This window comes from Rhinopithecus bieti, unplaced genomic scaffold (genome assembly GCF_001698545.2).
Source record: "Rhinopithecus bieti isolate Rb0 unplaced genomic scaffold, ASM169854v2 scaffold_35869, whole genome shotgun sequence".
Taxonomy (NCBI): domain Eukaryota; kingdom Metazoa; phylum Chordata; class Mammalia; order Primates; family Cercopithecidae; genus Rhinopithecus; species Rhinopithecus bieti.
The window spans coordinates 46,201-57,089 of NW_016815084.1; the positions used below are offsets into that span (position 1 = coordinate 46,201).

At 39.5% G+C, this 10,889-nt stretch overlaps 1 protein-coding gene across 1 annotated transcript; it reads right to left on the bottom strand.

Moving 5' to 3' along the window:
• Positions 1 to 54: 54 nt before the first annotated feature.
• On the bottom strand, positions 55 to 711 carry LOC108515802 (myosin light polypeptide 6-like). Its single transcript, XM_017852943.1, has one exon. It carries the CDS (start codon positions 565 to 567, stop codon positions 217 to 219), a length of 351 nt encoding a protein of 116 aa, XP_017708432.1. The 5' UTR covers positions 568 to 711; the 3' UTR covers positions 55 to 216.
• Between the last annotated feature and the right edge of the window lie 10,178 nt (positions 712 to 10,889).

A 10,889-nucleotide genomic window follows, 5' to 3' on the forward strand; every position in this document is an offset into this window, starting at 1 on the left:
CGCTGTGTTTTTTTTTTTTTTTTTTTTTTTTTTTTTTTTTTTTTTTTTTTTTCCGAGGGCCCAGAGAGCAAGTTTATTTGGTGAATGCTGACGGCAAACATCATCCAAGAGAGACAAGATGGGAAAGGTGCTGAGACAAGAGAGCCTAGGGAAACTTCAGGCTAGATACAAAATTCACACAGGGAAAGGCACGGAGTCGGGAGACTGGGAGGGTCCTCAGCCATTCAGCACCATGCGGACGAGCTCTTCATAGTTGATACAACCATTGCTGTCCTCATGCCCTGCCACCAGCATCTCTACTTCTTCCTCTGTCATCTTCTCACCCAGTGTGACAAGAACATGCCGGATTTCAGCACCCATGACGGTGCCATTTCCTTCCTTGTCAAACACCCGAAGTCCTTCGACATAATCCTCATAGGTGCCCTGGTCCTTGTTCTTGGCCACTGTCTGCAGCATGGGCAGAAAGTGCTCAAAGTCCAGCACCTTCACATTCATCTCATCACTCTTGGGGTTCCCCAGGACCTTGAGCACCTCGGCGTTGGTAGGGTTCTGGCCCAGGGCCCTCATCACGTCCCCACACTGGCTGTACAGGATCTTGCCATCACCTGTTCAGTCAAACAGCTGGAAGGCCTCCTTGAACTCTGCGGTCTGGTCTTCGGTGAAGTCACACATCTTGACTGCTCAGCTCTGTGGGACCTTTTCCTGCAGTAATGGCCGAAACACACTTTCAAACCATAGCAGGAAAGTATGGTCATAAAAGGTACTGCAACTTCCTGCTCACTCTCTTTTAGATCATTCATGCACAGGCAGGCCAGAGGCCATGATGTGAGGTCACTTAAGCAGCCTATGGTAAGGCCCATGTAATGAGGAACTGAGGCCTGCTGCCAACAGCCATATGAGTGAGCCATCCTAGAAGCAGATGCTCCAACCTATGTCCATCCCAGCTGACACCCTGAGAGTAACAACGTGAGAGACTCTGAGCCATCACAACCCAGGTGAGCTTACCCACAAAAACTATAAGCTAATAAATATTTGTTGTTTTAAGCTACTATGTTCTGGAGTAACTTGTTACACAGAAATAGACAACTGAGACACTGAGGGAATTGGCAGCATCTTGTCTCATGTCCAGAATGGGGGTAATCAAAGATGGAAGAAAAGGACATCTGGATTAATCTTTGTTAGGAGCTGAGTTGTGTCCCCACAAGATTGATATGTTGAAGTCCTAACCCCCAATACCTCAGAATGCAGCTGCATTTGGAGACAGTGTCTTTAAGAGGTAATTGAGATTAAAGGAGGTCATTGGAGAGGGCCCTAGTTCAATGACTCGTGTCTTTATAAAAACGGATTAAGATACAGACACGCATAGAGGAAAAGACCAAGGAGAGAGGCCTCACAGTGAAACCAAACCTGCCAGTACTTTGATCTTGGACTTCTAGCCTCCAGAACTGTAAGGAGTTAAAGTTCTATTGATTAAGCCACCCAGTCTGTTGTGTTTGTTATAGCAACCCTAGCAGACTAATACAGTATTCCAAATTATTATTATATCATGTTCTCCCAGTAGTGAAGATTTGCCTCCTAATGCAAAAAAAACACAATCATATGGAAGCTCCAAACTCCCTTCCAAACAGGCAGAAATGAGGACTCTGTCTAAAACTGTATTGTCCAATACAGTAGCCACTTACCATATGTGACTACTGAAAACTTGAAATGTGGACAACGTGATGAAGAAACTGTATTTTAAATTTTAATGAAATTTCATTTTAATTTAAAATTGATACTCAGTTCAGTTATGGGAAAACTTTTGTGTTGAAACAGCTTGGACCTGTGAATCTATTTTTTTCAACTATAAATGTTAGGAAATCTAAATATATACCAAGTATTTCTGATGAAATTTAGCATTTGAATTGAGATGTGCTGTCAGTACAAAATACGTATTGGATTTCAAAGCCTTCAGGGAAAAAAATAAAAAGGCCCAGGTGCAGTGGCTCACACTTGTAATCCCAGCACTTTGAGAGGTTAAGGTGGGTGGCTCACTTAGGCCAGGAGTTTGAGACCAGCCTGGAAAACATGGCAAAACCCTGTCTCTACAAACAAACAAACAAAAATACAAAAAAATTAGTCAGGCACAATAGCATGCACCAGTAGTCCCAGCTACCTGGGAGGCTGAGGTGAGCAGATGCCTGAGCCCAGGAGGTAAAGGCTGCAATGAGCTGTGATCATGCCACTGTAATCCAGCCTGGGTGACAGAGCAACACACAGTCTCAAAAAATAAAATAAAATATTTCCTTAACAATTTTTATGTTGACTGTATGTTGAAACAATATTTTAGATAAATTGGGCTAAATAAAACATATTCTTTAAATTAATTTCAGCTATTTTTTTCCATTTTTGAAACATAGCTACTAGAAAATTTAAAATTATATATGTGGCTCACATTATATTTCTATATTTTTCTGATTGGTCAAAGATTGCCCCACAGGGCATTAATTCTCCCACACCCACACTTAAGAATTGTATTACTTGGCTCTTCTGGGCAGTGGCATAGAAGTATAGCCTTTAATGTAGGTCCAAAAGTAGAGAACAAAGCCAGGACCATGTTTAGCCAGATCCTGCAAGATACCGGCAGAGGGTCAGAAGGCAGAAATGAGGAGTCAGAGCTGAGGTTCAACGTGGAGAATCTCCTGGCCTTGACTAGAACATAGGCTGAGCTGTAGACCCTGGTGCAGAAAGAGTTGAAGCTGCTCCTCAGAGTACATAGAGGAGGCATAGTCCAGCTGCCCAACTGCTACTGGAGAAGCCACTGCCCAGCTGCAGTTCATTTACTCATGCACTGGTGAATACCCTCCATGCAGCTGATGTATATCCGCCCAGTCTGGTATGGTAAGGAGGCAGCAGATAGAACTCTTCATTGAGCAAGAGGCCTAGGCTTGGAGATGGTACAACTGAAAGAGTCTAGGAAGGGGTGGCATAACTAGATGTGGTATGTCCTATGAACTGTCAATTTCATTTAGAGGCATACACCCTAAAGAGATCTTCATTCATATGTATGAAGAAACATGTTCATTATAATATTGTTTATAATAAAGAAGAGTTAAAAGCATTTGTCTATCAATAGGCAAATGGGTAGATAAATTGTGGTATATTTATATAATGAATACTGTCCAACAGTTCAAACAAATTAATCAAATGGAACTTTTAGAACTAAAACCTATGATAACTGATTTTTTAAAAATTAGCCAGGTATGGTGGTACATGTCTGTAGTCCCAACTACCCAAGAGGCTGAGCTGGAAGTAGGACGATCACTTGAGACCAGGAGGTTGAGGTTGCAGTGAGCTATTATTGTGCCATTGCACTCCAGCCTGGGTGACAGAGTGAGACCCTGTCTCATGAAAAAACAAAACAAAACAAACAAACAGATAAACAGAAAACACCTCACTGGAAACAAAACAAACAAACAAATAAACAAAAAACACCTCACTGGATAGACTTAATAGCAAAATGGTAATTGAATTTGAAGATAGTCCCAGAAGGAGATGGGACTTCAAAAAAAAAAAAAAAAAAAAAAAAAAAAAAAAAAAAAAAAAAAAAGAATGGCTAATAACTTCCCAAATTTGACAAAAGACATAAACCTACAAATTCAAGAAAGTAAGAGAATCCTCAATAGAAAAACAAACAAATAAAGCAAGCTAAATTCAGGCATATCATAAGCCAGTTGTGGTAATCTGAAAACAAAAAATCTCAAAAGCTGCCAGAAGAGAACAGCATATTACCAAGAGGGGACAACTCAAATGACTGTAGATTTCTCATCAGAAACTGTGGAGCCACAAGGAAGTTACATGACATTTTAAAAAATTCTGAAAGAAAAGACCTGTCAACCCAGAATTCTATACTCAGTGAAAGTGTCCTTCAGGATTGAAGGTAAAATAAACATTCTCAGATAAAGGAAAACTAAGAGAATTCAGAGCCAGCGTATCCATTCCAACAGATTTGCTAAAGGAGTTCCTTCAGGCAGAAGAGAAGTGATACAAGAAAGAGACTTTGAACATCAGGAATGAAGTAAGGGCTACAGAAATGATTTATACTGGTTAAATATAATAGACTATTATTCTCTTGCATTTTTAAAAATATGTTTGATGGTTGAAAGCATAAGTCATAACACTGTCTGATAGGATTTTCAATGGATGTCTTCTTGCCCATTTTTCTTCCCCTTCCCAAATTTAAATAGTCAGGTCTGGAGCCTTCTACCCTAAAGGTTATGAACCTCATCTCCTTTTCTTTCACCCACCCTAAGTTATACCACTTTTTAATAATTCAATATTTTTAAAACTTTTAAATATTCCCACATATAACATATATGTTAAGTATATTAAGCAATTTCTCCACTATAATTTTTTTGAAACAAGGTCTCACTCTGTTGCCCAGGCTGGAGTGCAGTGGTATGATCATGGACCACTGCAGCTTCAACCTCCCCAGGCCCAGGTGATCCTCCCACATCAGCATCCTGAGTAGCTGGGGCTACAGGCATGCACCACCATGCCTGGTTAATTTTCATATTTTTTGTAGAGATGGGGTTTCACCAAGTAATATATGACAACTATAGCATATATTAGAGAGGGTAAGGGGTCCTATAAGGTGGTAAGATTTCTATATTCCAATTACGGTGATAAAATAACTGTAAATAGATAGTGAAAAGCTATATATTTTTTAATCTCTACAGCAACCACCAAGAAAAGTATACAAAGAAATATAATGAAAATCATGACTGATAAATGCAATATTTTAAAAATATTCAAATAACTCAAAAGAAGACAAGAAAGGAGAAACAGAAGCAAAACACAGCAGGAACACACAAAAAAATTTACAATGTGAAACATCTAAATTCAAATATATCAGCACTATGAGTACATTATAAAGAATGAGATAAATCTACATCCACTAATATAGAAAAATCTCTGTGATGTATTGTTATGCAAAAATCAAGTTACAGAACAAAACACACATTATAATACCAGTTAAGTTTTTAATATATTTCTATGTGTTCATGCACATTTGATTTCTAGCTCAATGAAAATGTATTAGGAAAGGTCTGGAAGTGTACTCAAAGTTAAAATTGTTCTTGAAAGGTCACTGCAATTAAGGAGAAGTAACAGAGTCAAAAGGACTTTTCTGTATAATTTTGATTTTACGATGAGAATGTATTTATGTCTTACTTTGTCATTAAAATAAATGAAATGAAATTACTTTTAAAAGAACATATTGCTCACCATGTGCTGGTGATACTGCCATCTGGGAATTAAACATTTTTAGGTCCCCTTACTGAGGAGCATACTCTTGCATTTTCAGCAGAATTTGTCAAATGAAGTTATTAGTGTTTCGATCTATTTCCTATCTATACCTTTTGTCTTCTATGTGCATTTTTCTTCCCCTTCCCAAATTTGAATCCTCAGGTCTGGAGCCCTCTAACCCTAAAGGTTATGAATCTGATCTCCCTTTCTTTCACCCACCCTACATCATATCACTTTTTGATAATTTAATATTTTTAAAACTTTAAAATATGCCCAGGTATAACTTATATGTTAAGTATATTAAGCAGTTTCTCCACTACCAGTTTTTTTTTTTAAACAGGGTCTCACTCTGTTGCCCAGGCTGGAGTGCAGTGGTGTGATCATGGTTCACTGCAGCCTTGACCACTCCACCCTCCTGAGTAGCTGGGACTACAGTCATGTGCCATCATACGTGGCTAATTTTTTAATTTTCTGTAGAGATGGGTTTTCACCATCCTGCTTCTGGACTCAAGCAATTCTGCCGAGGCCTCCCAAAGTTCTGGGATTATAAGCACTAGCCACCATGCCCAGTTTCCACTACCATTTTTTAAAGTAGCTGTGGAGGACTGTTTTTCAAATTGCAGGTCTCAATCATTAGTGGGTCATAAAACTAATGTTGTGGATTTCAATTAACTTTTTAGAAAATGTGTTCCATGCATTTTAAAAGTTTTTTTTAGAGCAGTTTCAGGTTTACAGCAAAATTAGGAGAAAGATACAGAGATTTTCCATATATCCACAGTCCCTGTACCTGCATAGCTTCCCCATCAAAGAAATACAGTTTTTATATTTGATGATCCTACATTGACAAATCTTAATTACCCAAAGTCCATAGTTTACATTAGAGTTCATTCTTGGTGTTGTATATTCTATGGGTGTTTACAAATGTATAATGACATTTATTCATCATTAAAGTACCTGCAAATCTCATTCTGTTATTCTTCACTTTATTGAACTTTGCAGACACTGCGGTTTTTTTTTTACAAATTGAAGGTTTGTGGCAAACTTGCATCAAGCAAGTCTATTGGCACCATTTTCCCAAGAGCATGTGCTCATTTTGTGTCTTTGCATTACATTTTGGTGATTCTCACAATATTTCAAACTTTTTCATTATTATTATTATATTCATTATGGTGATCTGTGATGTTACCATTGCAATTGTTGTGCGGTGCCACAAACTGAGCCCATATAAAATGGTGAACTTAATCTATACATGCTGTGTGTCTTGACTGCTCCACTGAACAGCCTTGTCTCTCCCTCTCTTCAGACCTCCCTATTCTCTGAGACACAACAATATTAAAATTAAGCCAACTAATAGCCCTGCAATGACCTCTCAGTGTTCAAGTGAAAGGAAGAGTCACACATCTCTCTCTTTAAATCAAAAGCTGGACATGATTAAGCTTAGTAAGGAAGGTACGTTGAAAGCCAAGATAGGCTAAAAGCTAGGAAATTAAAAGTGCTATTTCAGTGAACACAGGAATGATAAGAAAGCAAAACAGCCTTATTGCTGATATGGAGAAAGTTCTAGTGGTCTGAATAGAAGATCAAACCAGCCACAACATTCTCTTAAGACAAAGCCTAATCCTGAGTGAGCAAGGACCTAATTATCTTCAATTAAAGAGAATTATGGCACCTAAGAGAGGTGAGAAAGCTTCAGAGGAAAAGTTTGAAGCTAGCAGAAGTTGGTCCATGAGGTTTAAGGAAAGAAGCCAATTCCAGAACACAAAAGTACAAGGTGAAGTAGAAAGTGCTGATGTAGAAGCTGCAGTAAGTTATCCAGAAGATCTAGCTAAGATCATTAATGAAGGTGGTTACACCAAACATAAGATTTTCAATGTAGACAAAACAGCCTTCTATTGGAAGAAAATGTCATCTAGGACTTTCACAGCTAAACAGAAGTGAGTGCCTGGCTTCAAAGATTTGAAGGACAGGCTGGCTCTCTAATTAGGGGCTAATGCAGCTGGTGACTTTAAGTTGAAGCCAACGCTCATTTACAATTCCAAAAATCCTAAGTTCCACAAGTATTATGCCTTTGCCTTACATAAAAGGAAAAACAAAGCCTGCATGACAACACATCTGTTTACAGCATGGTTTACTGAATATTTTATGTCCACTATTGAGATCTACTCCTCAGAAAAAAAAGATTCCTTTTGAAATTTGACTGCTCATTAACTATAACAAGGAAAGAAAACCAAACACTGCATGTGCTCACTCATAGGTGGGGATCGAACAATGAGAACACTTGGTCACAGGGTGGGGAACATCACACACCAGGGCCTGTCATGGAATGGGGGGTGGGGGGAGGTTCAGCATTGGGAGAAATACCTAATGTAAATGACAGGTTGATGGGTGCAGCAGGCCAGCATAGGTATATGTATACCTATGTAACAAGCCTGCACATTATGCACATGTACCCTAGAGCTTAAAGTATATATATATATATATAAAGAAATAACCCAATACACGGGGATCTCCATTGCCCATCCCCTCCTCTAAGGTAATTATCTGTACACCATCACCATATGTCTTCTTTGTTTTAGAAATACAGCATCTTTTGTTATCATTCATGTTGATATTATTGAAAGCAAATAAAATGGAATTTTACATGCTTTTCTTCACATACCAAAAAAAAAAAAAAAAAAAAAGAAATATGACTGCTCATTGACAATGCAGCGGGTCACCCAAGATCTCTGATAGACATGTACATGGAGAGTAATGTTTTCATGCCTGCTAACACAACATCCATTCTGTGGCCCATGGATTAGAAGTAATTTTGACTTTCAAGTCTTTTTTATTTTTTTGAGACTGAGTCTCACTCTGTCTCCCAGGCTAGAGTGCAGTGGTGCAATCTCCACTCACTGCAACCTCTGCCTCCTGGGTTCAAGCAATTCTCCCACCTCAGCCTCCTGAGTAGCTGGGATCACAGGTGTGCACCACCATACCTGGCTAATTTTTTGTATTTTTAGTAGAGATGGGGTTTCACCATGTTGGCCAGGCTGGTCTCGAATTCTTGACCTCAAGTGATCCGCCCATCTCAGCCTCCAAAGTGCTGGGATTACAGGCGTGAACCACCATGCCTGGCCTGACTTTCAAGTCTTATTACTTAAGAAATATATTTTGTAAGGCTATAGCTGCCATAGACTGTGATGCCTCTAACAGATCTAGGCAAAGTTAATTGAAAACCTTCGGGAAAAGATTAACCATTGTGGATGTCATTAAGAATATGTGTGCTCATAGGAGGAGGTCAAAATATCAACATTAACAGGAGTTTGGAAGACATTGATTCCCAGCCCTCATGGATTACTTTGAAGGGTTAAAGACTTCAGTGAAGGAAGGCAAGTGATAGCTGATGTGGTGGAAAAAGCAAGAGAACTAGAATTAGAAGTGAAGTCTGAAGATGTGTCTGAATTGTTGCAATCTCCTGATAAAATTTGAAAAAATGAGAAGTTGCTTTCTATGAATGAGCAAAGAAAGCAGTTTCTTGAGATGTAATCTACTCCTGGTGAAGATGCTGTGAACTTTGCTGAAATGACAACAAAGGATTTAGAATATTACATGAGCTTAGCTGATTAAGCAACGGTAGGGTTTGAGAGCATTGACTCCAATTTTAAAAGAAGTTCTGCTGACAGTAAAATGCTATCAAACAGCATTGCATGCTACAAAGGAATGTTTTGTGAAAGAAAGAGTCAATCAATGCAACAAACTGCACTGTTGTCTTAGTGGAAGAAATTGCCACAGCTACCCTAACATTTAGCAACTACCACCCTGATCAGCCAGCTGCCATCAACATTGAGGCAAGACCCTGTACCAGCAAAAAGAGTGTGACTTGATGAATGCTCAGCTGATTGTTAGCATTTCTTAGCAGTGAAGTATTTTTAAATTCAGGTATGTACATTGTTTCTTAGACATAGTGGTATTGCACACTTATGGTACAGTATAGTGTAAACACAACTTCTGTATGCACTAGGGAACCAAAAAATTCCTGTGACTTGCTTTATTGTAATATTTGCTTTATTGTGGTGGTCTGGAACTGAACCTACTGTATCTCTGACGTATGTCTGTACACATACTGGGACTTTGGTTCACTGTTGTTTTGTTCTGTCATGCTTGACAGAGCAATGTTTTCCTTTCCTTTCTTTTTTCCTTTCCTTTCCTTTCCTTTCCTTTCCTTTCCTTTCCTTTCCTTTCCTTTCCTTTCCTTTCCTTTCCTTTCCTTTCCTTTCTTTCCTTTTTGAGGCAGGGTCTTGCTCTGTTGTCCAGGCTGGAGTGCAGTGGTGAAACCACAGCTTACTGTAGCTTACTTCAACTTCCCCGGCTCAAGCCATCCTCCCACCACAGCCCCTTGAGTAGCTGGGACTATAGGCATATGCCATCATGCCTGGCTAATTTTTTTTTTTTTTTTTTTGAGATGGAGTCTCACTCTGTTGCCCATGCTGGAGTGCAGTGGCACCATCTTAGCTCACTGCAACCTCTGCCTGCAGGGTTCTAGCAATTCTCTGCCTCAGCATGCTAAGTAGCTGGGACTATAGGTACCCCACCATGCCCTGCTAGTGTTTTTGTTTGTTTGTTTGTTTTTGGTTTTGTTTTTTGTATTTTTAGTAGAGATGAGTTTTCACCATCTTGGCTAGGCTGGTCTTGAACTCCTGACCTCATGATCCACCCACCTCAGCCTCCCAAAGTGCTGGGATTACAGGTGTGAGCCATCATGTTCAGGCAAAAGTAATGTTTCTAGTCATTTGAAGATTTCCTTTCCATTTTGGACAATTTTGTTCTAAAGAAGTTTCATTCCTGAAGAGTCATTTGGGAGCTATTATTTAGGAGTCAACTAAGAAAAGTGTTGTGGGAAGTCAGGGACCCCAAACAGAGGGACCAGCTGAAGCCATGGCAGAAGAACATAAATTGTGAATATTTCATGGGCATTTATTAGTTCCCCAAACTAATACTTTTTATAATTTATTACGCCTGTCTTTACTGCAATCTCTGAACATAAATTGTGAAGATTTCATGGACATTTACCACTTCCCCAATCAATACTCTTGTGATTTCCTATGCCTGTCTTTAATCTCTTAATCCCATCATCTTTGTAAGCTGAGGATGTAAGTCGCCTCAGGACCCTGTGATGATTGCGTTAACTGCAGAAATTGTTCTTAAAGCATGTGTGTTTAAACAATATGAAATCTGGGCACCTCGAAAAAAGAACAGGATAACAGCAATGTTCAGGGAACAAGGGAGATAACCATTAGGTCTGGCTGCCTGATAGCCAGGCAGAACATAGCCATATTTCTCTTCTTTCAAAAGCGAAAAGGAGAAATATCACTGAATTCTTTTCTTTTTTTTTTTTTTTTTTGAGACAGAGTCTGGCTGTGTCGCCCAGGCTGGACTGCAGTGGCTGGATCTCAGCTCACTGCAAACTCCGCCTCCCGGGTTCATGCCATTCTCCCACCTCAGCCTCCGAGTACCTGGGACTACAGGCGCCCGCCACCTCACCCGGCTAATTTTTTGTATTTTTAGTAGAGACGGGGTTTCACCATGTTCGCCAGGATGGTCTCGATCTCCCGACCTCGTGA

Coding starts and splice junctions, on each gene's coding strand:
- LOC108515802 (XM_017852943.1), bottom strand. CDS start 567: ATGAGGGCCCTGGGCCAGAACCCTACCAACGCCGAGGTGCTCAAGGTC.